The sequence below is a fragment of the Lactuca saligna genome, chromosome 4, assembly GCF_052625555.1.
Source record: "Lactuca saligna cultivar CGN05327 chromosome 4, ASM5262555v1, whole genome shotgun sequence".
Taxonomy (NCBI): Eukaryota; Viridiplantae; Streptophyta; class Magnoliopsida; order Asterales; family Asteraceae; genus Lactuca; species Lactuca saligna.
In genome coordinates, this window is record NC_136420.1 from 120,306,524 (window position 1) to 120,333,608 (window position 27,085).

The 27,085-nt window shown below is 36.9% G+C and overlaps 2 protein-coding genes across 2 annotated transcripts; both read left to right on the forward strand.

Annotated features, from left to right (window-relative positions):
* The first annotated feature begins 2,606 nt into the window (after nt 1-2,606).
* LOC145042700 (uncharacterized) lies at nt 2,607-5,585 on the forward strand. Its single transcript, XM_078991162.1, has 10 exons — nt 2,607-3,035; nt 3,230-3,295; nt 3,480-3,660; nt 3,762-3,958; nt 4,051-4,101; nt 4,194-4,285; nt 4,533-4,660; nt 4,763-4,839; nt 5,162-5,266; nt 5,361-5,585. The coding sequence occupies exons 1-10, from the start codon at nt 2,694-2,696 to the stop codon at nt 5,496-5,498; spliced, it is 1,377 nt and encodes a 458-aa protein (XP_078847288.1). The 5' UTR covers nt 2,607-2,693; the 3' UTR covers nt 5,499-5,585.
* A 3,669-nt stretch (nt 5,586-9,254) lies between these two features.
* Nucleotides 9,255-11,940, forward strand: LOC145042701 (G-type lectin S-receptor-like serine/threonine-protein kinase SD2-5). Its single transcript, XM_078991163.1, has one exon. It carries the CDS (start codon nt 9,363-9,365, stop codon nt 11,817-11,819), a length of 2,457 nt encoding a protein of 818 aa, XP_078847289.1. The 5' UTR covers nt 9,255-9,362; the 3' UTR covers nt 11,820-11,940.
* The last annotated feature ends 15,145 nt before the right edge of the window (nt 11,941-27,085 follow it).

The window sequence follows — 27,085 nt, forward strand, 5'->3', positions numbered from 1 at the left end:
GTTTGTATGGTCTCACATCCTAGAGCCCAAATTGAAGAGTCATGGAAGAATTGAAGATTGAAGTTCGTTTCGACATGTGTCACCTTTGAGGCTCGAACCGCGTAGTGCTTGATTTTGGAAGATATGAAGTGGGTCATTCATTCCTAACTTTGAGTGGGGAGAATGTTGGGGTTGCAAAGTTATTCATTCATGACTTTGTAAATGTTTGACTTTTGTAAAACCCACTTGCATGTGGTGCTTTAGCCTTTAAACCCATTTGTTAGTTAGAGTGAGAGAGAGACATGTAAACACTTCTATAAATAGTGGGTTCATACCACTTGTAGATGTGTGCTTGAGAGATGTAGAAGTGAGTGTGTAAGTGTGTGTTAATTATGTAGTCTAGATCTAGATCCTTTTTGTGTAACACCATATACATTGAATATATCTCTTAAACACCCAAATCACCATGTTCAATTGTGCAAGCTTTAATTCCGCATGCCAAACCATGTTCTTTGTCACTACATTTATGGTCCCAACCTTTATGATTATTGAGCATGTCATGCTCTTAACCAAATAAGTCGTCCTTTCAGACCCAATGAGGGTTCTAGAGTCATAAAAGTGAGTTCTTGATGCTTAGTTCTTCCCCATGCATGCTCTAGAAGGTCTTTAGGTGTAATATCCGTGATTCGAGGTAATGCTAATTATTTATTTTCTGTAATTAATTGTTGGACTATGAGATTATTGTTGAATTATTGACTTGAGCCTTATTGAGTGGACCATTATATTTTGGGCTGACTTAAGACGTACGCTGGGCGTAAGCCGAGCGTACACGGAGCGTAGTTGCAACATTGGATGCCGGGGGGGGGGGGGGGGGGTTTGATGTGCGTTCACGCAACGTACCAAGGGGTACGTGCAGCGTACGCGAGCCGACCCAAGAGGTTAGGATATCAGTTGCATGTATGTGGTGTTACCTTTGGAGTATGCAGTGTTGCCTTTATTTGAATTGTTGTAGGATTTATTATGTGTTGATATATCGTTTTTTGTTTGTTGCTGATTATTATATACAATTTTATTTCATTCCTTTATGTATGATTTATTATGGAACCATAAACCGTGTATGTCTCTCTAGGATCCCACATAAGACCCCTTCTAGGGCTTCTTTCTAAATAGTATTTTCAAGCTTTCAAAATAATTGAAAATATGTTAAGTACCAAAAAAAAAAATAACAAATATCCACAATATATTAAACTAAAAAAAAAAGTTTCAAAAAAATACAACAAATATTCAACCTTCATTAGACACTAAAGACTAAAGTCCAACCGTCATTATAGAGAGCAAATGATGTATTTTAGCCAAAAGTGAATTGTTACCATCACAATATTAAGCATATAAAATTTAGAGTAAACTACAAATCTGTCTACTTCAAACTAATTTCTTATGCTTTATTTCAAAATGGAATTGTTATGAATCCTTCTTCTAGTTTTGATATTACATAATGATTTAACTTTATATATCGTGAAATTTCAAGATCTAAAAAGCTCGCCATGACTCCAAGATTTGTACATATCACCAAGCTTTACCAAAATGTTGCCTTAACTTATATATATATATATATATATATATATATATATATATATATATATATATATATATATATATATATATATATATATAATAAGTTATCGCTTTAAGTCACGCAATACAAACGACATGGCTCGGGCTTGAAAAAGCTTGAGGTTTGATATTACCGCTAAGTCACACCTTACGTTATTTAGAACCTTTTGAAATATAACTACTTTATTTTGTAATCTTTTTAAAATATTATTTTCGCCTTTTGACTGAATTTTAGAAAGATTGTACATTATATTGACCTTAATTGTAATTATCTCTTATTATTATATTATTTCTTAGCTTATAAATTATTTTATTTTTAAAATGCATGTACGTAAATAACTTTTTATAATTATTTCATATTAAAATAACAATTTTGTCTTTGTTATTTCATATTAAAGTAACAATTTTGACCTTAATCGTAATTATCTCTTATTATATATGGATTTGATCCTTCCATAAAAGTGCATCAAGTGCATTCATCTTTGCTCATGGTGTGTAAAAGATGCATGAACTTGAAAGAATACGAAATAAAACATATTTATACTACCTAAATGTCAAATTCAAAACGAACTATATTAGTGGACCAATTTGATCCTTTCATAAAAGTGCATCAAGTGCATTCATCTTTGCTCATGGTATGTAAAAGATGCATGAACAGAAGAATATGAAAGAAAACATATTTTTACTACCTAAATGTCAAATTCAAAATGTACTATATTAATGGATCGATATGTTTAATAACTCGTTAAGGTTTCCAACAAGGGTAAAAGTAGGCTAACAAGGGCAAAGGGAGGCTCAGTAAATTGGAAGGATCAAGGATGTGGTCTTCAACATTCAATAATTAATACTAAAAATAAAATCATTATAAAATATAAACTATAGTATTATATAAGGGTGAGACAATTATTTTATAAAGTGGCCAGAAACGCAACAAAGTTCAATTATTAAGGACTGAATCATGAAAAAATAAAAAAGGTCAGACGCACGCTTTAACCACGCACACATGGACGAATATACAGGATAAGCCCTCTGTTCTCTATCAATCGCGAAACTTCATTTCATAAACCCTACTCACTCAGTCAGTAACTTCCAATACGACGATGGCAGCCATGGCGTCGACATCGATGAACTTGACGACCACCTTTATTGGACTTGCCAAGCTTCAGAAAACTTCAATTGCCGGAAATCATGTCCCTCGAATGTGGAGAACTATCACTTTCCGCCATCGAGGTTTTGCGACAACCTCACGCTCTATCCATCCACCATTCGCCGCCGTTAGTTTATCCAGAGCAAAGAGATTGTCACGCAACTTATCTGTTGCTGCAACAGCGGCGCCGACGCAACAGGATGAGGATTATGAGGATTCTGATGTCTTCACCAAGATTCCTCCCGACAATCGAATTCCAGCAACGATCATCACCGGTTTCTTAGGTTCAGGAAAGGTAATCCTTTCTTCGTGTATCTGAATCAGTTTCTATGACGTTGATGCCATCGTAGTGTATGAATTTGTAGCACAAGTTCACATTATCTTCATTTTTCTTGTTTTCGCGTGAAGTTAGGTCAATAAGCAGTTTAAGAAAAATTAAAAATTTTAGCTAATGATTGTTTCTGATTTTCCTGAATGTTCGATGAACAGACAACATTATTGAACCATATACTTACAGCTGATCATGGTAAACGGATTGCAGTTATCGAGAACGAGGTACTATCCAATTCCTGTATGACTTCATACAATAAAGTCGAATAACAATTAGTTCTGCATATTTTGGTTTTAGTATCTAGTTTTTCTTCGAAAACTGTTTATAACATCACAGTTCATGTAGCCATGTGTATATTTTCATCCTTTTGTGTTAGGATTTGACTTCTTCTTTCTATTACATTTGCAGTATGGGGAGGTGGACATTGATGGGTCTTTAGTTGCTGCAAAATCTGTTGGTGTGGAAGACATTGTCATGCTTAATAATGGGTGTCTATGCTGCACAGTCAGGGGTGATCTTGTTAGAATGATAGGAGAGTTGGTGAGTAAAAAGAAAGGGAAATTCGACCATATTGTCATAGAAACTACAGGTATGTAGCAGTGATTTGAATTTTGAACTTCATCTAATTGTGGGCATTCTTTCTGGCATAATACTCAATAGATTTGAGTCATTTTATGTATCTTTTTGCAGGATTGGCAAATCCAGCACCAATTATACAAACATTCTATGCTGAGGATCAGATTTTCAATGATGTTAAGCTTGATGGTGTTGTTACTTTAGTCGATGCCAAACATGCTAATATTCATCTTGATGATGTTAAGCCAAAAGGAGTTGTCAATGAGGCGATAGAGCAAATTGCTTATGCTGATCGTATAATAGTCAATAAGGTGTCTGTTACTTTCACTTTATCTTTCCATCATTTTGAAGTTAATAATGTCCATTTAATAGTATGACTCAAGTCTTTGAATGTTGCTTTTAGACTGATCTTGTTGGAAGTGCTGAAGTTGCTGCTTTGATTCAGAGGATAAAGGTACAAAAATTGTTTATTTAGTTAGTTAAATCTGTCCTTTTTTATTAATTTTTTTTATGTTACTTTTCTACTTTAATGATTCTTAAATACAGGGCATAAACCGCATGGCAGAATTAAAACGTACTGAGTTTGGAAAAGTGGATTTGGATTATGTTCTTGGGATAGGTGGTTTTGATCTGGAAAGGTTATTTCTCTCTCTCTTCATAAGTGATTTTGTTCTCTCTTTTTTTCCCCATTAAGTCCTCCTGTATACATAAAGTCAGTTTCTTTTCTACACCGAATAAACCGTTTGAATGAAAACTAAATGACCATTTTACCCTTACATTCCAAAAACCAAAAATTACAATATCCATCAATATTTATATGAGGAGTTGGGTGGAAAAAAGAAGGGTTCATGGGCTTAATAATTAACCACTTTATATTTTTTCTAGAATTGATGATGCTATTGAAGATGAAGCTTCAAATGAAGATGAACACCATCACAACCATGAACATGACCATGACCATGAAAATTGTAATGATCCTGATCATGATCACCATCATCATGACCACAAACATGGTAAGTTGACTTAATTTTAATTTATCTATGCTTTTACACACACATAATTTGATAATGATATGATACTTTTTTTTTTTTTTTTTTTTTTTTGGTTTTTTCCAGAACATCATGATCACACTCATGATCCTGGTGTCTCATCTGTCAGCATAGTTTGTGAAGGGAGCTTGGATCTTGAAAAGGTGTGGTGCTTTCATATAGTTATAAATTACTTTTATTTATATAGTCTTTCAATAGTAATAATGTTTCTAAAACTCTAAAACTTTAATTAAATTAGCGATATATCCCTTTATGTGTAAAGTTCCATTTTTGTAGAACATTATAATATGGTTTTCTATTTGTAACTTTATAAGTAACAAACAAACTGTGTGAACGATTGATTCCATTCCATTCCATTCTTTGAAGCCAACCAAACATGATAATGGAATGTAATGACACATTCCATTCCTTTATTGATTCCATTCCATCATACCAAGAGCCTGACAAATGTGATGTGTTATGCAGGCTAACATGTGGCTTGGGACATTGTTAATGGACAGAAGTGAGGATATATACCGAATGAAGGGGCTTATGTCAATTGATGGGATGGATGAGAGATTTGTGTTCCAGGTGATTGATTATTATTATTATTTCCCATTATAAATTATTGAAATATTTTCAGATAATTTGTATAATTAATTAATATATTTGAGTTTTGAAACAGGGAGTACATGACATATTTCAAGGGTCACCAGATAGGCCATGGAACCCTGAGGAATCAAGGGTAAACAAGATTGTGTTTATAGGGAAAAATTTAGATGCTCAAGAACTAGAGAAGGGTTTTAAATCATGTTTAATGTGAGAGCTCATAACTTACTGAATCAAACATCATATGATTTGAACTTGAACTTGATACGGATAATTGGATATGGTTATACTTTTTGTCGTGGTTTTGTTGTATGATGAACTATATCGCTTCCCAACTAATTGTCTAACTAACTTTTTACCTCAAGCTCAAATGACTAATCTGTCCCTTCCTTTTTTAGTTACGTGCTCTACTCCAATTTCTTCTAGAATAGGTGTATTGTCACATTACCCCTGCTCCAATATATGTGTGTGTGTGTTTGTGGGGGGTGGGGTGGGTGTTTGTGTGTGTAGGTAGGGGTGTGGTGGGTTGGGGGTGTTGAGGTGGGGCAAGGTAGTGGTGGGAGTGGGCATGTGTTGATATTTTATAATTTTTTTGGAATTAGAAATATGTGGAAAACAATGATTATTGAGGTGCTTTTAGTTGTGGAAAAATGGGCTGTTTTTCGGAAAATTTTCCAAGAAAAATGAGAATTTTGAAAACGCGTTTAGTTCGTCTATTTTTCTAAATTTTCACGGAAAATGAAAATTTTCTGTTTTCTAAAATTACAAAAAAGTTGTAAATTTTTGGAAAACAGATAATCATTGTTTTCCATATTTTTTAATTCTAAAATTTTCCTAAAATATAAATACGTACTCCTATCTCATCCAACTCTACATACCCTCACTGTAATACCCTCAACCCACCACACTCTTACCTACCTACACTCACCCCCACAAACACACACACACATTCCCACAAACACACACCCCCATCCACCCCCACCCTCACCCCCCATAAACACACACCTACAAACTCACACACACCCCCATAAACACACACACACACACCCATAAACTTTTGGAAAACCGATAATCATTGTTCGGTTTGTCTAGGGGTGTGGTGGGTTGAAAGTGTTAAGACGAGGGTTGGTAGTAGGGCTGTAAACGAACACAAACGAGGTTTGTTCATGTCCGTTCATTTAAGTTAGCCGAACAAATAAACAAACATGAATGGATAAGCAAATGAGTTTTCTTGTTCATGTTCTTTTAACAAATTACATTGTTCATGTTCACTCGTCTATGTTCGTGAACATGCTAAGCGAACATAAACAAACGAACATAAATGAACAAAGATAAAAAAAACATAATTGAAGATATATTAACATAAATAAACATATAATACACTAATGTAATCAAACACAATTAGGCATATGTGAACATAAAATGAATTTATATGAACGAATATAAACGAATGTAAATAAACAACATAAATAAACGTTTACGAACATAATTGAACGAACGTAACCATTGTTCATGTTCGTTTATTTAACTAAACAAATGATAATTTGTGTTTATGTTCGTTTATTAATAACATAAACGAACTTCCCGTCGAACGGTTCATGAACAGTTCACTGAACTGACGTTTACAACCTTAGTTGGTAGAGGTGAATGGGGTGAGAATGAGTGTGTTTATATTTTAGATTAATTTTGGAATTAGAAAAATGTGGAAAACAATGATTATCGGTAGGGATGAGCAAAAACCGAAACGAAAACCGAAAAACCAAAAAAATCGACATAACTGAAACCAAAAAACCGAAACCAAAGCAATAACGTACGGTTTAGGTTTGAACTTTACAAAAACCGAAAAATAACGTTTTGGTTCGGTTTTGATGTATAAAACCGCTCATGAAAACCAAACCGACCCACATATATATTATTTATTGTGTTTTAAACTTTTAATTTTAGACTTTAGACTTTATCTCTTTAATACTTTATGTTTATTTTCAACAAACTTTTAATTTTGTTAAAATTTGATCTTTTGAACACTTTTATATGCTTTTAGAATACTAGAATTTGTACTATTTATTTTAGTATATTTGAAGTAGATACAATACAATTTATCGTAACGTACTTTCACCGGGTTTGAGCCAAAAAACTAGAAAAAAAATAGGAGCTCATAAACCCACGGTTTAAAACCGAAAACCTATAAGCCCAACCCGGAAAACAAAAAAAACCGAACCATGCAAAAACCAAATCTATATGGGTTTAAAAACCAAAAAACCGACTTTCTACGGTTTGGTTTGGTTTTAGCTAAAAACCGATCCAAACCGACCCATGCTCATCCCTAATTATCGGTTTTCCAAAAACTTTCAAATTCTTTGTAATTTTAAAAAACGCGTGAAAAATTTAGAAAAATAGATGAACTAAACGCGTTTTCAAAATTCTTATTTTTCTTAGAAAAGTTTTTTGTTTTCCGATTCAAACTTCGGAACGATTTCATGGATTTGGATTGGGATTTGGGATAACTACATCCTGGACGGAGAACAGGAGAGCATCTGGGACGAATTCCAGTTTCAGGTCCTGGGGATGGGGATACCAAACCCCGCCTTATTAACATTCCAATTCTCACTCTGCTATACACTTGTTAAAAAGAAGCCATGGGGTTGCCCTCTCTTTAATTTATGTCCATTGAATATGGGATGGTGACATGGGGTGTCGATTTAAAATTGTTGATTTTTTCGTTTATAAGGATGTAAGTTTCGTTTTTTAATTTTTAATTTTTTTTGTTACGATACAAATATCTAGATATAAAACAAATACCCGTGAATAATTGTATTTTGTTTGTTAAAAGCAAGTCATTCGTTTATTATTGTACAAATTGTTTATACTAAAACCGATCTTTACTTGCTTTTCTAACACAATGATTGTAAAGTTTATCATAAATTTAAGTTTTTTTAAACAACCCATCTTTACTGATAACCTTTTGCAATTATGTCATATGCTGCAAATATAAAAGTGGATCGAATAGTCTCTTTCAAAAAAAAAAAAGTGGATAGAATAGGCACATGCAAAGTAGCTCAAAATGTTTTAAAATCAATTTTACCAATTCACTAAAGTTTATGACATATGCAAGGTAAAATAAAAAATACCATTGTTTTGTTTCTCAACTAACATAACGAGCGTGTTTGGCAAAAGTAGCTGTTAACTGGAAGCGGGTAGCGGTTAGCTGGTAGCGGGTAGTTGGTAGCGTGTAGCTGGTAACTGGTAGCGGGAAGCTGTAGCTTTTATTTGTTATATGAATGTTTGGCAAAAGTAGCTGGAAACTTTTGAAATATATAAAATTACATAAAAAGACAATTTATTAAAATAAAAAATATATAAATATATTTTTAAGGGTAATTATGGAAATTGATTTCAAAAGCTCCGGAGCGTTTTGTTAAAAGCTACATGAAGTAGCTTTTAGAATCGAAGCGTTTTGTTAAAACTAAAAGGTAAACGCTCGTACTGCCAAACGAAGCTTTTTGTTTAAACTAGAGCGTTTTGTCAAAAGCTAAAAGCTAGAAGCTCCCAAACGCTTCCAAAAACTCCGTACCAAACACGCCCAACATCGTAGTTAAAAATATAGATATACGGATATGTGACCCCTAAAATAAACCAGAATTCTCACTTGCTTGGGTTAGCAGGTACTTTACATACTGCTGTTATAAATTAATTTACTTTTCTCGGCCTTAAATCTTTTTTAAAGTTGTTAATGTTTTTTAATTAAATATAATCCTATTGTATATTATTTCATGCCTAACATGCAAAGGTTCACACCTAGTTCATAACAAATGGTATTCCTCATAGACCAGATTTTTACTTTACTCAAAAAGTTTGTATTTATTTAATTAACGTTTTTTAATTAAATAAAGCAGCCATGCATGATGGAAATAAAGATGAATACGATCGAGAGGATTTTTGTCATTACTTGAGAAGGAAACTTGGCTTGAAATGAGTCAACTACTATAGCATGGACCCGAGTTCCTGGAACCTACTCAATTTTTAGGATCTGTGTCAATTTAATTTTCAAAGGCTAGCTCTTGTGTGTTCATTAGTAGTGATGAGGGCACCATGGATGTGTAGCTTTTTCTTCGGCTTCTTTCTCATCTTCTCATCCATCTCTGCTGAATCTAATTACTTTTCCCCAGCAAAAGTTTCATCCACATGGACCAACAATGAATCATTTATATCCTCCATCAATTTCAGAGATGGCTCAAGGATCAGAGTCATTCTCAATAAAGAAAAGAAATTCCGTTGTGGCTTCTTCTGTAATGGAACCTGCACATCTTACCTCTTTGCGATTGTGGTTATCAATATAACAACCACCCGAGACAGTCTGGGGGTGATTTGGTCAGCAAACCGAGACATTCTGGTCAGGGAAGGCGCAATTCTGAATTTCACTGCAACTGGAGAATTGATGTTACAGGATGTCGATGGAAGCATAGTTTGGACTACAAACACTACCGGGAAATCTGTTGCTTCCATGAACCTAACTGAAGATGGGAATCTGCGGTTGTTGAATGTCCATAACTTGACAGTTTGGCAATCTTTTGATCACCCAACAGACTGTTTGTTACCTGGGCAAAAACTATTTCAAGGACAGAAGCTCATACCTAGTGTTTCCTCAACCAACTGGACGCCTCAAGTAGACTTATACTCTCTGCAATTCAACGAAAAAGGTTTGTTTTTTTTTGTTGGATCGAACCCGCCTCAAGTCTATTATAATAACACGGTTAATGGCCTAAATGAAAGTTCTCTTGAGTTCAGAGGTAGGAGTTTGTGTTTGGTCATTTCTTCTTCTAGGCCAAATTATTGTCCTAGTCTGATTGATATACCTCCATTCCCATTTGAGTATATAAAACTATTGCCAGATGGGCATTTGAAAGCGTTTGGATGGGAGAGAGACACCGATCTATTGGGTCATCTTGGAGGTTGTTCTTATCCTTTGGCTTGTGGGAGAAATGCCATTTGCTCGGCTGATCAACAATGTAGTTGTCCAATATCAAGCACCTCTCCTGCGACGGACTATTTTAGAGCAGTGAATGATCGCCAACCCAACAAGGGTTGCTATCAAGTTACTCCTCTCACATGTAACGCTACCCAAAACCATACTTTCATTGAACTCAGTAACGTCACGTACGTCACATTTACCTCAGACATGGAAGATGTGGATATTGAGACTTGCAAACAAGCGTGTCTGAATAACTGCTCATGCAAAGCGGCACTAATAATATTCAACTATGGTTCCAATTCAAGTGGGGATTGCTATTTACCTTCTGAGGTTTTTACATTGACGAGTCTTGATGCAGCGGTAGTTCCACAAAATGTTTTGGTTTTTATAAAAGTCGTGAATTCGTCTATACCCCAATCCCATGGTCGATCGTCAAACAGAAAAATTCTAGTTGCAACAATTATCGGTTCCACAATTGGAAGTCTTATGCTTCTTATTGTGGTCGTAGGTTTTACTAAATTCATAGTTCAAAACAAAAATATGAACAGTGAAAGTGAAGAAGAGTATCTAGATCAAGTTTCAGGAATGCCCACTCGGTTTTCCTATGATGAACTGAAAACAGCCACGGAGAATTTCAGTAAAAAGCTTGGGGAAGGGGGATTTGGATCAGTTTTCGAAGGAACTCTCAAAGATGGGTCGAAGATTGCAGTAAAATGTCTTCAAGGTCTGGTGCATGTTAAGAAATCATTCTTGGCCGAGGTTGAGTCCATTGGCAACATTCACCATGTGAATCTAGTTCGACTTAGAGGGTTTTGTGCTCGGAAATCACAACAGCTTCTCGTGTATGAATTCATGAGTAACGGATCATTAGACCAGTGGATCTACTATGGAGACAGGAAGCAGGTACTCCCATGGATAAGTAGAAAGAAAATCATTCTTGATATAGCTAAAGGTTTAACATATCTTCATGAAGATTGTAGACAAAAAATCATCCACCTCGATATTAAACCTCAAAACATACTCCTAGATGCAGACTTCAATGCCAAAGTATCGGATTTTGGGTTGTCAAAGCTCATCGACAGAGATCAAAGCCAAGTGATGACTACAATGAGAGGAACCCCTGGCTATCTAGCTCCAGAATGGTTGAGCTCAATTATAACCGAAAAAGTGGATGTATATAGCTTTGGGATCCTTCTTTTGGAGATCTTATGTGGAAGGAAGATATTTGATAGATCTCAGCCAGAAGAAAGTTGGCACCTACTTCGTGTCTTTCAGAGATGTTGGGAACAAGAGACGTTGTTAAACATAGTTGACAGGTATAGTGAAGATATGCAGGAACATGGTACAGAAGTCATGGAGATGATGAAACTGGCTTCATGGTGTCTACAGACAGATTTTACTAAGAGGCCTTCAATGTCAACGGTGATTAAGGTGTTAGAGGGAGTAATAAGTGTTGAACTGGACTTGGATTACAACTTCTCGTATCAAAGAATGCAGGAAACAACAGATGGACATGAGAAAAGCTCACAACCAGTGTTGCCACCTAGCATGTCAGCTCCAAGGTGAGTTAGATATAGGTTCTTTGTATGGATCGATCCTTTTAATGCTTGTCTTTTCTTTCTTAAAGAACGTTTATAATGGAATTCATCTCTTTATGTTTTGGTTAGGATAATTTTATTAGTGTATATTTTGTATATCTTTGTTATCTCATTCGTGTAGCCCAACATAGCCCTTTTTGTATCTTGTATATATTTACGTTTAATGAAAGATATTGATTCATGGGAAAATCATATCAAACATGGTATGAGAGCTGTGATAGCCTACTTTCCTTCTCTCCTCAATTGTATCCTTCTTCCTCCCTCTAAGCGGCGGCTAACCCTAACACCACCGGCCACCATTTTTTCTCCATCACTTTTCTGCACCATTGTTCCTTTTCTATTCTTACCCTGATCATCATGAGTAATCAAAAACCATACAACATTACTAGCATCAAGGATTACTTTCCATTAATCCCCGATCTCAACGAACTTAATTACGACTCCTGGCGTGAGTTGTTCCAAACTCACTGTCGCGGATTTGGAGTCCTCAAGCATCTCACCGGAGAATCCAAATCCAAGGATAATGATGATGAATGGTACAATCTTGATGTCTTAGTCAAGATGTGGATGTATGGCATTATGTCCCAACCTCTCATGAACGAGCAACTTGTAACATCCACACACAAAATTTGAGCCAATTTAAAACTTTTTTAAATCATTTAAAACCATTCAATCATTACAATTTGTTTTCAAAATAGTTTAAACATCAGAGTTTCCAGAAATCATAATCATTAATCGAGGAAGTGTACGGTCACGCCTTCGCCTTCCTGCGGCCATCCGCTGAACCTGAAACAATAAACTGAAACTGTAAGCCCAAAAGCTTAGTGAGTTACCCCAAAATACCCATACCCACAACAATACACATATAATCATAAACAACATACTATGAGTCCAGTCAACCATTGGGTTGGGATACCCCAGACCCTCAACCAACCGGTTGGAATGCCAACATATTATGGGTCCAATCATCCTCGGGATGGAATACCCCAGGCCCACAACCAACAGGTTGGAATGCCCACATACTATGAGTCCAATCATCCTCGGGATGGAATACTTACGGCCCACAACTAACAGGTTGGAATGCCCAGGTCTATTGGATTTCGCACAAAGCAGATAAGCCTCAACTGCCAAACAAACATGTGCACAAATAACAATCTATAGACAGACAAACCAATCTAACAGATCATAACAACATAACAACATCCCATCTACGAGGATACCGATCTAACGGATCATAGCAACATATAACATCCTGTCTATCAGGATACTGATCTAACGGATCATAACAATATATATATCATCCTATCTACCAGGATACCGATCTAACAGATCATAACAACATATAACATCCTATCTATCAGGATCCCGATCTAACAGATCATAACAACATATAACACCCTATCTACCCGGATACAAATCTAACAGATCATAACAGCATATAACATCCTATCTACCAGGATACCAATCTAACAGATCATAACATCTTAACAACATCCTGTCTAACAGGATACTGATCTAACATACAAACGCTTTACGCCCAATCATTCCGGATAATGCTTTCATCCTCTGTATTACCGCGACTGCTGGCACAGAGTTAGCCGATGCTTATTCCCGATTCTCAAACCCAACGCCACTTGGATCAGTATTGAAGGTCTTTTCCGAGATAGTAAAGATTACCACACCATTGAGCTTGGCAGTGAACTCCGCAACATGTCCATTGGTGATCTCACCATCTCGCAATATTGTCAATGAATGAAGAGCATCTCCGATTTACTTGCAAATCTAGACTCTCCTGTTCCAGAGAAAACTCTTGTCACATATCTCAATGGAGTTTCACCCAAATATGAAAATATGGCTACTCTTCTCCTACCACAGAGACACTCTCCCTATGTTTATGTAGGCTAGATCAATGCTCACGGTTGAAGAACTCTGTCTCAACCGAGTCTGTCCATCACAACCTCTCCATATAGACCACACATAAGCTCCCATCGTGCTCTAAACCACTGCCACCAGTCAAGCATCTCACAACCACAAGTAAAACAACAACCATGGTGGTTGTCGTCAATAGTAACAGCGCCGAGACAACCGCCGACTGGTTGCATCTTTTTTTCCTAGAATCCTCCTGCATTGCTGCCTTCACAACCCTTTAGCTGGCCCATGTCTGCTCCGTGGTCTAATAAGAGGCAACCCATTATCTTTCAACAGCAACAACAACATCTGCACCGACCCACAACACATGCACATGCTTTCAACATCCTCGGCTCACCTCTATAACATCCTTTGCATATTCATCAGAATGCTTTGACCCAGATAGATGTAACCCAAATCAACTTTTCGGGTTCGACTCCTCCTTGGCAGTGGTTCCCTCCTAGGAAAACTATTTAAGCTACTAATATTGTTCAAGCTTATAGTTCCATGACCCTTAATGATGCAAATTGGTACATGGATAGCGGGTTACCTTTCACCTTGCATCTGACACATGTAAACTCAATTCTTTTATTCATAAGGTCGGACGAAATGGAAACGGGAAAAGGGAGAGGGAAGCTTCCCTCTCACTGAAACACCATCCCTTGGGTGAGGGAAGCAACCCGCGGGAAAGAGGTGGGGGGAGGGGGTGTCGCACCCTCTCTCCTCATTCTATTGGGCATTTTTTTTAATCTTTTTTAATATTTATAAAATTATATACCTACTAAAAAATATATAAAGTATATAAAAATTCATGGTTTTTAATTCCCTACAAAATAAGTATAATATATGTATGAAATATATTTTTTTTTATAAAAATAAAAAAATAGTAAGGGGAGCTTTCCATCAATTCCTTGGGTTTTAGGTGAAGGAAAGGAAAGTATGAGAAATGATGGTGTGACCCACAAAAAGTGAGGGAAACATCCCTCCCATACTCTCTAGTCTAAGAGTTATTTTAACTTAGTCATTCTTGACAATGGTCAATCTACGAAGTACATTTCTTTTAAAGTTAAAAAAACATTTTTCAAAAGTTTTTAATTTTCTTTTAAAAGTTTTTAATTAGTCTTGTTTTCAGTTAAATAAAAAAATAATATTAATAAAATTAAATAAAACATACATATTTTTCATATTTTTAATTAGTTAATTAATAATTATAAATCCAATTTCTCAAATTTTTAGTTAGTGTTCTTTTATTTAAACTGTTTCAAGTGTTTGAATTTAGTTCATTTTGATTTTGTCTTTTATTTATTTTGTTTCTGTAGTTATTTTTTAAATCTAAAAATTAAAAAAAATCCAAAAACAAGTATGTGTAGATCTTCCAAGCAAGGTGTTTCTAGTGTATATCTTGTATCAGCTTCATAGAAATCTAAGGGGGAGAATGCACTCACGTATCGAAACGGAGTCAATAATTCAGTCATTATTGAAAATGGTAATTTAGCATGCTGTTCTAACATATCAAAACATAATCCCAACTTCCCAGTGCTGCTAAAGGATTGGCTGCTAGGAGAGATATGTTGGTCGAGACATAAGTAAGGAAGAGGAAGAGAGCTCTTTCAGCAAAGGGCAGGGAGACTGAGGTTGCTGACCTGGGTACTGGAAGTCAGGAGAATCATGAGGTGTATGGCAAGTGTAGACGAACTCACAAATTTGCTTGTCAAAAGTTCAAGTGTTATAGGTGTAGGGAAAGAGGGCATGTGCAACGGGATTGTAAGAAGGTTCATAAATGCTTTCACTGTCACTAGCCAGGTCATTTTCGGTCACGTGTCCTGATTTGGGGACCGAGGGAGTCTAGGTTCCCACGCTCATCATTCCTCAGGAGGTTAAAGTCGAACCGCAAGAAATCTATGGTATGTAATTTGAATCCCAATTCTGTATTGATATTATGGTTAAATTGTGCTTGATCGGTTTTGTATCTACCATGGAACCTTGCTGGGTATGGGTAAGTGGTATCCTTAGGTTAGTTCTCTGTTTTTCCTAATTAATGTACTGGGAATCTTCACATGCCTTTTTTCATGACAAGCATTATGGGTGGGTCGTATCTTGTTGGGCGTGGTTCAGTGGTTCAACAGGTTGTTCGGTTCCTTTGGTGGATCCAGTTTAGGGGTATGGATTGGAAGATGTATGGTTAAGGTAGTAGGAATAGTTCACCAACGAATTCAGAGTTCGGGCGTAATAGCATTCGTTCAGGTAGGACCGGCAGTTGCCCATGAGAGAACCTTTAGGTTCAATCACTATCGCTGCTAAGGAAGGAGCGGTAGCAAGGAGATGGTGGTGTCAGTCGCATGAGTCTTTGGGTCATTGGAAGTGGCAAGGAATTTTATTACCACCAAGGATTGTAGATAAATAGAATTCAAGGATTCATTCGAGGATTAGAAGTTAGGGTAAAGATCCTCCAATTCAGAGCAAGGGTTATGGTTTTAGTCTCCAGTGTTAGGGTTTTAAGGATTTGGTGCAGTATCCTGAGAAGTGATCGAGATTAGCAGATTTGCTAGGATTTCTGGGAGCATTCTTCGGGAATTCAAGAGTTGGACAATCATCGAGATCGGCTAGTAATGGGACGATGTTATTGGTAGATGCAGGTTATAGTCGGTTCCTGATAATCAATATGGGTTGGGGACCTAACATAATTTGTGGGATAAGAGAGTTTCGAAAAATCTAGGTGGGGGGGAATTGATCAGAATCTTCGGGAGCCGACTCGGGTGTTGAACTAGGGTAAGTTTCACTTCCTAATTTAAGGGAGGCAATAGTTTAAGGAGGTCATGAGTATAATAGGGGGACGGTTCATGCCTCGGGCACGCTAGGAAAGATTTTTGGAGATCATTTCTCTATTCCAAGATGAGAACCACTAGGGACTGAGGTGGAGTCGGACTTACATATCTTTAGGTGGATGGGACCGATGGGCAAGGCCGTGTGTTTACGACACTTCAGGTAGGACTTGGTAGAGATCGTAAGGTCGGGGTCTTAGACCTAGAGTTATGGATTGAATACCGAGATGGTTCTTGGTGGGAACTCGCGTTGGGAATCATGGGTGTTTATGTGCAAGGTTTTCATTTTAGTAGGATAAAGTAAGGAATATGTATGCCAAGGATATCCCTTGGAGGGTTCAAGGTTAAAAGATGGTCTCAGTCTAGATGGTAGATCAAATTCGTGTGGCTGTGGTTTGATTTGATTCTATTTGTGTGGGTGTTAGATAATTTTAGGATTTCGGAATTTCCAGCAACGATATGTTGATTAAGGAGTTTAAGGAAGAACTGTCTTGTTCAATACTAGAAGGTTCATCTCTCAGTTTGTCTCATGTTGTTTGTTATTCTTGGGAAATGGTTGTCAACAGGATGAACTTTCCCGTCGAAGGAATATTTGTCCCTTTAGCCAAGTGTGAGGTTGTCGGCAGCAACATTTGGTCTATGAATCCGTTTTCTAGTGGGAATTTTCGATAGTCAAAAGTTAAGAAGTCGGTTTGGGGAAAAGTAGAATGGAATTAACATCAGTAAAATATGGGCGGTCTGTCAGGGAGTCAGACCAATTTGAGACTTCAGATTTCAGGTTGAGTGGATGTAGTTATTTAGCATGGGATTGTTTGAGCTATTGTATGGACAGAGATGTTGCACCTCGGTTTGCTGGGGCAAGGATAGTCACACGTTTATAGGGTGGAAAGAAATGGTACTTTAGACCATGGGGATGATTCAACAGATCAGACAGAGATTGCAAACTGATCAGGGTCGGCAGAAGAGCTATGCCGATCGACGCCGAACTAAGTTGGAGTTTCAGGTCGGCAACATGGTGTTACTAAAGGTCTCACCTTGGAGAAGTGTGATATGCTTCAGGAAAAAAGGAACATTCCTGGTATATTGGGCCATTTCGAGTGATCACCAGGGTTGGCAAGTTTGCTTATATATTGGATCTTCCTGAGGATCTCAGTCAGATTCGCATCACATTATATGTTTCGTGGTTGAGAAAGTGCATGTTGGATGAGGATGCGTTGGTTTCCTTGGATGATAATCAGGTTGATGAGAGCCTGAATTATGTTGGGAGGCCAGTAGCTATCTTGGAGAGGAAGGTACATGTTTTGTGTGGCAAGAAGTACCTTAGGTGAATGTACAGTGGCAACATCGGAGGGGCTCCGAGTGGACCTAGGAGGTGGAGGCTAAGATGCTGGAGCATTATCATGAGTCGTTCACGGCAGCAGACTTCGAGGATGAAGTCTAGTTCAAGTGGAGGAGAGTTGTAACATCCCAATATTCATGCAATTTCAAATTCATCCTTATGGTTTTAATTTATTTCAATTTTGCTAACCCTAGCCCTTGTGTGTGTTGAGCCCTATATAATCCCTTTATGTCAATTTCATCCTTATTGTTTTAATTTATGTCAATTTTTCTAGCCCACACCAAAGATTCTCAAAATATTCCTTCTTCTTTCTTCAAAACTAAGAACACACACACACACACACACACACACACTTAAGCTCAACACACACAAGGGCTAGGGATAGAAAAATCGATTCAAAGTTATCGGGCTAACAACATCAAAGTTATATAAATTAAAAGCATTAATGAATACATAGGTATACCAAATACATAAAATATGACTTTTAGGTTATTAATACATATAAATAGGTATCTAAATACAAGAATGGTCAACTTCTACACTATACTATACCATCCATACATGAACTAGTGCAATATACTAATACCTACACCAAAACATGTATAATATGCAACTTATTAACCAAATGTGTATACTTTTGTGTATAATTGGTATAATACATCCATACACACCCAAATACACAAATAATTGGGGTATTACCTTGTTTCTAAATCCGGACAATACATAAATAATTAAACCAATACATCAAACAAATACATTAATGATAAAAGCAATACACTGCTTGTAAATTTAATATCAAATACACCTCATAAATTAAAAGGCAAAAAAAATGAAACTTATACACCTTACCAATCAATGGTACAAATTTGGAGTGTCCATCTACACAAAATATTACTTGCAAGACTCCTTACTTGGTTGTCAAATTAAAGATTGATTACACTCTTTCTTTCAACCAACACAACAATCAAACTTACCAAAATCAAACTAGTTTTTATAAAAAAGGATATCTTCTTCTACCATTTTTTCCCGTTTCTGGATCTTCAACCAAAGAAGAAGGTTGTTGCCTTTCTCTATCCTAGTAATGATCACAACCTTGTTTCTTCTTCTTCTTCCTTTTCATTTCAAGAAGAAAAACAACCTCATCACAATCATTCTTCTTCATTCCTTCCTATCAAAAAATTGAACTCAAACACCCACTTAAGCCCTATCGAATTTTGCAAAAAAAAAAGAAGAAGAACATGGGAGCTGCTGGAGCAGCCCCCATCCACTCCCCTCCAACCATCAGAGAAACCCTCCATCAACTTCAAAGCAGCCTCCCACCACTACCACCTTCATCCTTCATTGTTTGCTCCCTCAGATCTGAAGGATCTAGTATGCTTAAGATTCATATTAGAGTGATATTGCTAAATAATATATGTTACTAATGGGTCACATTAACAACAACTTGATACAATGGATTATTTATTAGAAATTGATTTTAATAAATATTCAATAAAACTCTTATAATTAAATTGGAAATTATTTGTTTCATGGAAATAATAATTTTCATTAGCAAGTAACATGATATTATTTCATATAGTATGAATTAATAATTCATGCTCAATTTTTTGGACTAGTTGAAAAAAGAAGTGTATGGCTTGTTTAATCATGCTTTAAAGGCATGGGAGATATGGTTATCACAATGGGTACAAGTTTGCTTAAAGCGCTAATGACTAATGGTTAATACCTTCACTTTTTGCATATATATAATAGGCTTTCATTTGGCTAAGAGTGCTCATCCTTCACTTCTTGCATGTGGCCAAAACTCTTCTCTCCCTCTCATTCTCTCTAGTTTTGCTTTGAAGACTTGGAGATTACTTGCATTTATACTCTCTTGAAGTTCATACTTTGGTTATGAACTTCAAGCTTAAGAGTTTAAGAGTTTATGGACTAGCATCTACATCAAACAAACTGAGTCATTGTTGGTGTCTCAAAGGTTCCACCTTCTTCATAAACTTCCAAGCCTCCCAAGAGGACCCAAAGAACTACAAAGGTTGTTATTTCTTCATCCTTCTATGGTTGTTGTTTTGATCTTTCTGTAACTTGCAAGAAGATCCTTGGTAGGTATAAAATGTTTATGTTATTTCAAAATTAATATCTTCTGTTGCCATATTTATCAAGTCTACGGAACTATTTTTGAACTAAAACTCAACAGTTGGTATCAGAGCCATCTTGCAAGTTTGGTTAGATTTATTGATTTTTGGAAATCTTAGTTTTTGGAGAATATGGATAACTTATTTTTGTATAAAAATAAGTTCATACATATTTTCTATGACAACTTTTTGTTATTTTATGTGACAAAAGTTTCATGCATCTTATATCATTTAAAGTTGTTTTAGAAAAACAAAGGTTGTTTGATGTGTATATTGATGTATATGATGTGCATAAAATAGCCAATGACCAATGTGTTGTTATGTTGGTTATTTTTGTTATAAAATGGTTATAATAATTTATTTATTCATATGGTATGTAATAATTAAATTGATTAAGTTTTCTTGGTTATTTTTGTAAAGTAATAAATTAGTTTTTAGAAATAATTTATTTGTACAAAAATTTAACAAGAAATGAAGTTGGAACCATTTTTGAAGACAAAAGAGCAATTTTCAAGTCTAAAAGGTGTGCCGGATTTTCAGTGACATTTTCTGAAAAGTGTCACTAATATTGTTCATAAAGGGCTGTTGGCTTTTAGCGACAGTTGTTGAATTTTAGCCTTCAAAAAGTTTTCCAATCTTTTGTAAGCAATGTGTGTTTACTCAAGTGGGAGCTTCTACAATAACATTACAAGAAGTTTTTGGTCCCCTTATATGTCCCTTTAGGAATGGATTTGATATTTTATGCTGGCTCATAAAAATGTCATTAGTTGGTTATGTTTATGCATATAAAATTTTTTATGCATGTTTGTGTTGTTTATTTTATGCATTATTTAAAGTAGTTGATAAAATTAGTTTTTCACATGCTAAAATAATTTTAGACAAAATAAACATCACATGGAGTTTGGCTTTTTCAAAATTGGATATAAGATATAACAGGTTATTATATTTAAAAATAAAATCCATTTTTTTTTTTAAATTGTTAATTGTAACGTCTGTGTTTCTGGGCTTGCCATTTTTAGCAATGTAATAGTCTAGGTTAGCATTTGTAACCCAATTTGAAATAATAAGAACGTATTATTTGAGTATTATGTGTTTCATGCTTAATTGCTTAATTATGTGATATGATTAATTAAGAATAAAATGAGCGTCAAAATTTAAGTGTAAAATAAACTCGATATCTTTGGATAATGTTGTAGTAGTTGGAATGAGGTTTTCGAATATATATAGAACGCCCAAATCTGACTTCGTATGAGGAAGTTATGATTTTCTGAAGTTTCGACTTGCCAGTATGCAGCTCGAATACTCGATTTGAGATTGAGCGGTTTTTAGCCGAAACAATCTAAACAAGAATCGAAGATCTCGTTGTTAGTAGCGAAACGATGAAAAGTTAGGCAAGAACGGACGTCGGACGAAGAAGTTATGAATTTATAACGAAGTTTTTCTGTCTCGGCCTCCTAAAAATAAATAATAAAAATAAAGTCAAAATTAGCCGACGGAGTCTAAACGCAAGTTGTAGAGCGTAGTCTCACCTACGCATGGATATAAAGAACGTCGAAAACAGAGTTTGTATGAAGAAGATATGAATTTTCAAAGTTTATTAAATAATTAATATTTAAATTTATTTATTATATCCGATATTATCTGAAGGGGAGTCACCGAACTCATCCGAAGTACGCCCAACGTACTGGTGTACACCCAGCGTACCACTCGAGTGTTCGGAGTTCGTATACGATGACGAAGAGGGCCGATGACGTACACAGTGACGCCTCCGGAGGAGTACGCCCCGTGTAAGGCTCCCGTACACCCAACGTACTACCGAGGATCAGCCCTATAAAAAGGGATGCAAAGCCAACTTCTTTCTTTTACAAACTCTTCCTTTTTCTCTCATCTTTTGCCTCGTTTAGCGTGCCGTTTATACCCCGAAGCCCCGGTAATATTCCCGAGCCCCGAAGATCCCAAGAAGTGCGATTCCCGAGCTGAAGCTCTACCCGCGAGGAACCCGGTTTTGTGAAGAACTTCCAGATCTACGGAGAAATACTACTTCTACAAGTTGTAGTGCTGCCCGATCATCTTCAGATCAAGTGAGTGTGGAGTTACCTTCTTCTAACGCATAATTATAAAGTATTTTATACGAAATACATGTTATGTGTATATTTGGTTGTCATATGTGTGAATGTATATTCACTTTCTTCTATCTCATAGATCCGATTTATTCTCTATGAAATATGTGTTATGTGTGTGTGTGCCTCATCTGTTATGTGGAATATGTATTGATTGAACATGCTATACATGTTTTAAACTATGTATAAAAATATATATTTTTATCTACTTATATGTTGGGTAGAACATGGGTAGATAGTTGATGTGTGATAAACAGATGAGAGGCCTCGATATTGTTGTTGTTGACCTAGTTATTCAGCGGAGTATGGATAACGACCACAGACTCCTTCTAGACAGTTTTGTGGAACGCTAGCAGGTTCATAACCTGTAGGTGTTGTGAACGATGTGTTCACCGGTGTACTCTATCCCCCTCATGGTTGCCTTTAGGATATCTATTGTTGAGGAAACCCCTTAGCAGTAATGTCCGTCCCGATGAAAAATCCTAGATTATGTCCCTTGAGATAGATGTTGTTTTAGGGACGTAAAGTGAGGATAACGGGAATGGGTAATCGGGTTATTGTTGGTTGGTGAAATTAAATATAATTTATTTATTGTGGGTTGAAAACCCTATATGCTCACCAGGCTCCCAAGCTTGACCCACTTAGTTTTATTTGTATTACAGGAAGTGGCGCAAGGGCATAAGATAGATGAATCATCGAGTTGTTTTGTTTACAAGTCTGTATATGTATATATTTGTTGAATGACTTGTAATGTTATTGTTTATGCTTTATGGTTTGTATCGGAACATGACACCCCTAGTTTTGATTATATAATTAAAATGCATCTCTTGATGAAATGCTTTGATAAATATTATTTTATCATATTTTGTTTTTGGGAACAAATTCTGCAACTCTTTTAAATCAAAAGGATTACTCTGAAATTATTTAAAAAAAAGCATAAACGAAATCGGTCTCTTCTGGTCGTGATTTTGGGGATGTCACAGTTGTTATCAGAACATTAGTTTAAGCGAACTAGGAATTTGTAGGATTTCTAGACTTAAACTTAGAATGCTAGTTGAAGTTTTGAGATATGTGTCTGTTATGTTTTAGACACGAGCACTAGTTTATTTTAGGAAAGTTTCCTAAAATGCTTTTATGTGCTAAATGTTATGTGTTGCCATATATGATATTATTTGTTCGGATCTACGGTTTGTTGCCAACCGGATCTGAAGGTTCATGTGTTTAGGATTTTAAGTGTATGTATATGATATTAGAACTAGCATGTAATCATTTCGGAGTGATAATGATGATTTGAATATCTATCGTGAATGAAGATCTAAATTTCACCTTATTTGGTGTATAGATCAAAAATGGTGAGAACAAGAAGCGGTGTTGGAAACGCAAACGAGAATAGGAATCAACCGCATGTAATTCAACAAGTAGCTGTTGAAGCTGCTGCACCAGAACAGATCACCATGGCTGGAGTGCAAGCCATGATTCGGGCTATGTTAGCCGAACAAAGGAAGGAAATGCGACAAATGTTGCATGGAAATAGGGACGAACCTATCATACCTAACGTGGAACCTGAACCGATTCCCGAACGATCGGAGGAAAGGAACAATAGTCACATTGTGAGTCAAATTGGGACTCAAGAAGAACGAAGGAACAATCCGGAAAGGAGAAACAACAATGATGGGCTAATGTACAAGAATTTATTAGGCGCCAAACCGCCAAGTCTTTCTGGGAGCCCAAAGCCTGTTGAAATAATGGATTGGATCTCTGAAATGGAGATGGTATTTGAAAGTTGCAACTGTAGCAACAAACAAAAGACTGTTTTCGCAGTTAGAAAACTGAAGACTGGAGTCTTGAGTTGGTGGAAGCTGTTGGCAGATACTATGCCACGAGGGGAAGCCCTGAAAATGTCATGGGAGGAGTTCTTGGAACAACTAAGGGTGCAATATTTTTCAGAGATAGATCTGATTGATCTTAACAATGAGTTCCAAAACTTGAAAAAGGGAAGGATGAGCATAGATGACTATGCTACTGCGTTCACTGAGAAAATGAAGTTATTTTCGTAGCTAGTACCAACGGAACTCTCCAAGATTGAAAGGTTCGCCAATGGACTGCCTGCCGACTTTGGTCCCACAGTTAAGATGACAACTACTCTGAAAACGGCTGTTCGAGCAGCTAAGAATGTGGAGGCCCAACAGAAGGAAAAGGGTCTGGAGAGGATAAAGGTTGGTGAAAAGAGGAAGTTAGACGGAACTTCAGGGTCCAACAAGAAAAACAAGTTCTCGAAGTCTGGTTCGAGGGGAGGTGGAGGTGAAGCCAAGTGGTGCGACAAATGTAAGAAGAAGCATCATGGAAAATGTGAGGTAGTGGCCACATGCTAAAAATGTGGAAAGCCAGGGCACTTTGCCAATGAATGTACCCTCTCTAAGAAAGTTTGCTATGGTTGTGATAAGGAGGGACACATGTCGAGGGAATGCCCGAAGAAGAAGGAGGCAGCTAGACCCAACATTCCGCCAAAGCCGAAGGCGAGAGCATTCCAGATGACACTGGAAGCTGCTAAAGATGAAGCTGATGTCGCGTCAGGTACCTTTCTCGTTAACAATTTGCCTGCCCAAATTTTATTTGATTATGGAGCCAACTACTCCTTTATTTCGCATGAATTTGGTAGAAAACTAGCTTTGCCTGTTGATAGAATAGATGATGCTTTGTTAGTCGAAGTTGCTAGTGGCAAATTTGTACCTGTTAGCCATCGTATGAAAAACATCTTAATTGATCTGAATGGGAATAAGTTCCACGAGGAATTATTTCCTATCGAACTTAACGGTTTCGACATCGTATTGGGAATGGATTGGCTTAGCGCCAATTACGCCGAGATATTGTGCAAGAAGAAGATAGTAAAAGTAAACCCGCCTGGGAAGGAATCGTTTATGGTGTATGGAGATAAACGCAGAGTAAATTCAGGGAATCATTTCTCTAATGAAAGCTAGAAAATGTTTGACTAAGGGGTGTACATCATACTTAGCATTCGTGATCGATGCTAAGAAGGAGAAAAAGGCGTTGCAAAGCATTCATGTCGTATGTGATTATCCAGAAGTATTTCCCGAAGATCTTCTAGGATTACCACCCGATAGACAAGTGGAATTTAGAATAGACCTGTTACCAGGGACGACACCAATAGTAAAAGCACCTTATCGATTAGCACTGACGGAGATGAAGGAGCTGATGATGCAACTCCAGGAGTTATTGGACAAAGGTTTCATTAGACCTAGTTTATCACCCTGGGGAGCTCCGGTGTTATTCGTGAAGAAGAAAGATGGAAGTATGAGAATGTGCATCGATTATAGAGAGCTGAATAAGGAAATGATAAAGAATAGATATCCGTTGCCGAGGATTGATGACCTGTTCGATCAACTTCAAGGTTCGAGATATTTCTCGAAGATCGATCTTAGGTCAGGATATCATCAGCTAAAAGTAAGAGAGCAGGATATAGAGAAGAGTGCATTCAGAATGCGTTATGGACACTACGAGTTCTTGGTTATGTCGTTTGGACTGACCAATGCTCCAACAACATTCATGGATTTAATGAATAGGGTTTGTAATCCGTTCCTGGATAAATCTATGATTGTAACAACGCAAATTTTCAAATAAAATTTTCATTTAAAATAAAGTGATTTCATTCAACCAAAATTATTTATTCCATGTTCCATATCAAATACATAAATAAAAATCCCCAAGATCTCAAATAGCAGCAGTGTGTATACATCATGCCGGCGCCTTCCCACGGTCCTCGCTAGTACCTGAAACACATACATAACAACTAGTAAGCATAAATGCTTAGTGAGTTCCCCAGTATACAACTTACACACATACGCCTTTCCAGGCCCTGACCTCCCGGTCCACAATACATTGCCTTCCGGCCCGTAACATAATCGCCTTCCGGCCTAACTCATATTGCCTTTCGGCCCGTATCATATTGCCTTCCGGCCCATAGTATATTGCCTTCCGGCCCATAACATTTACAGCACATAATACATTTAATATAATACACATAGCACATACATCATACATCATACCTGACCTTCCTGTCACATAACATATCGCCTTCCGGCCCGTATAAACATACATATCATGCATAGCATCTACCTTTCTATTTATAGCATAAATAACACATATCATATACGACCTTCCGGTCTCACAGTCATACCCTTCCGGGTGAAGTATAGTGAGAAGACTCACCTCGTAGTATGTAAACTATAAACTCTTGAAACCACTCGCACTCGGTCCGCCGATCTGCAGTCTCCATATAATACCATATACCCTTATTAATAATATTATCAAACAAGACAACTGACCCTACGAAATTACATGCAGGTCAACTCTGGTCAACGGTCAACTTGACCGGACTCGTCGAGTGCAAAGGCGACTCGACGAGTCTAGACGTCCTCTCCAACTTCCCTGTTGTTCCCCTTTCCACTCGTCGAGTATCCCTCCTGACTCGAAGAGATCCTCGTGGAAGAATCGCGGGGCCACCCCGACTCCACTCGCCGAGTCTGAAGACAACTCGACGATTTCCAATGAATCCTCAACTACTCGCCGAGTCTGAAGAACAAGTCGGCGAGTCCCAGTAAATCTTCAAGCTACTCGCCGAGTCTGATCATTGGACTCGGCGAGTCCATGCCATGCAGTCGATCATCTGCCTCCTGAAATACGCATGGTCCCGAGGCATGCACCCACGGGACTTTCTGGACCTCTAAGCATCCTATTACTGGGGTATAAACGATTGGGTAACAACATAATAATCTATCTAATCCCCAAATGGGTCTCATAAACCCTAGATTCGTGTACACCACCAAACAACAGAAATGGTCCGAGTATTACCTGAAAAACGTGCTCTCTGTGTCCCCAACCTTCAGAACTCAATC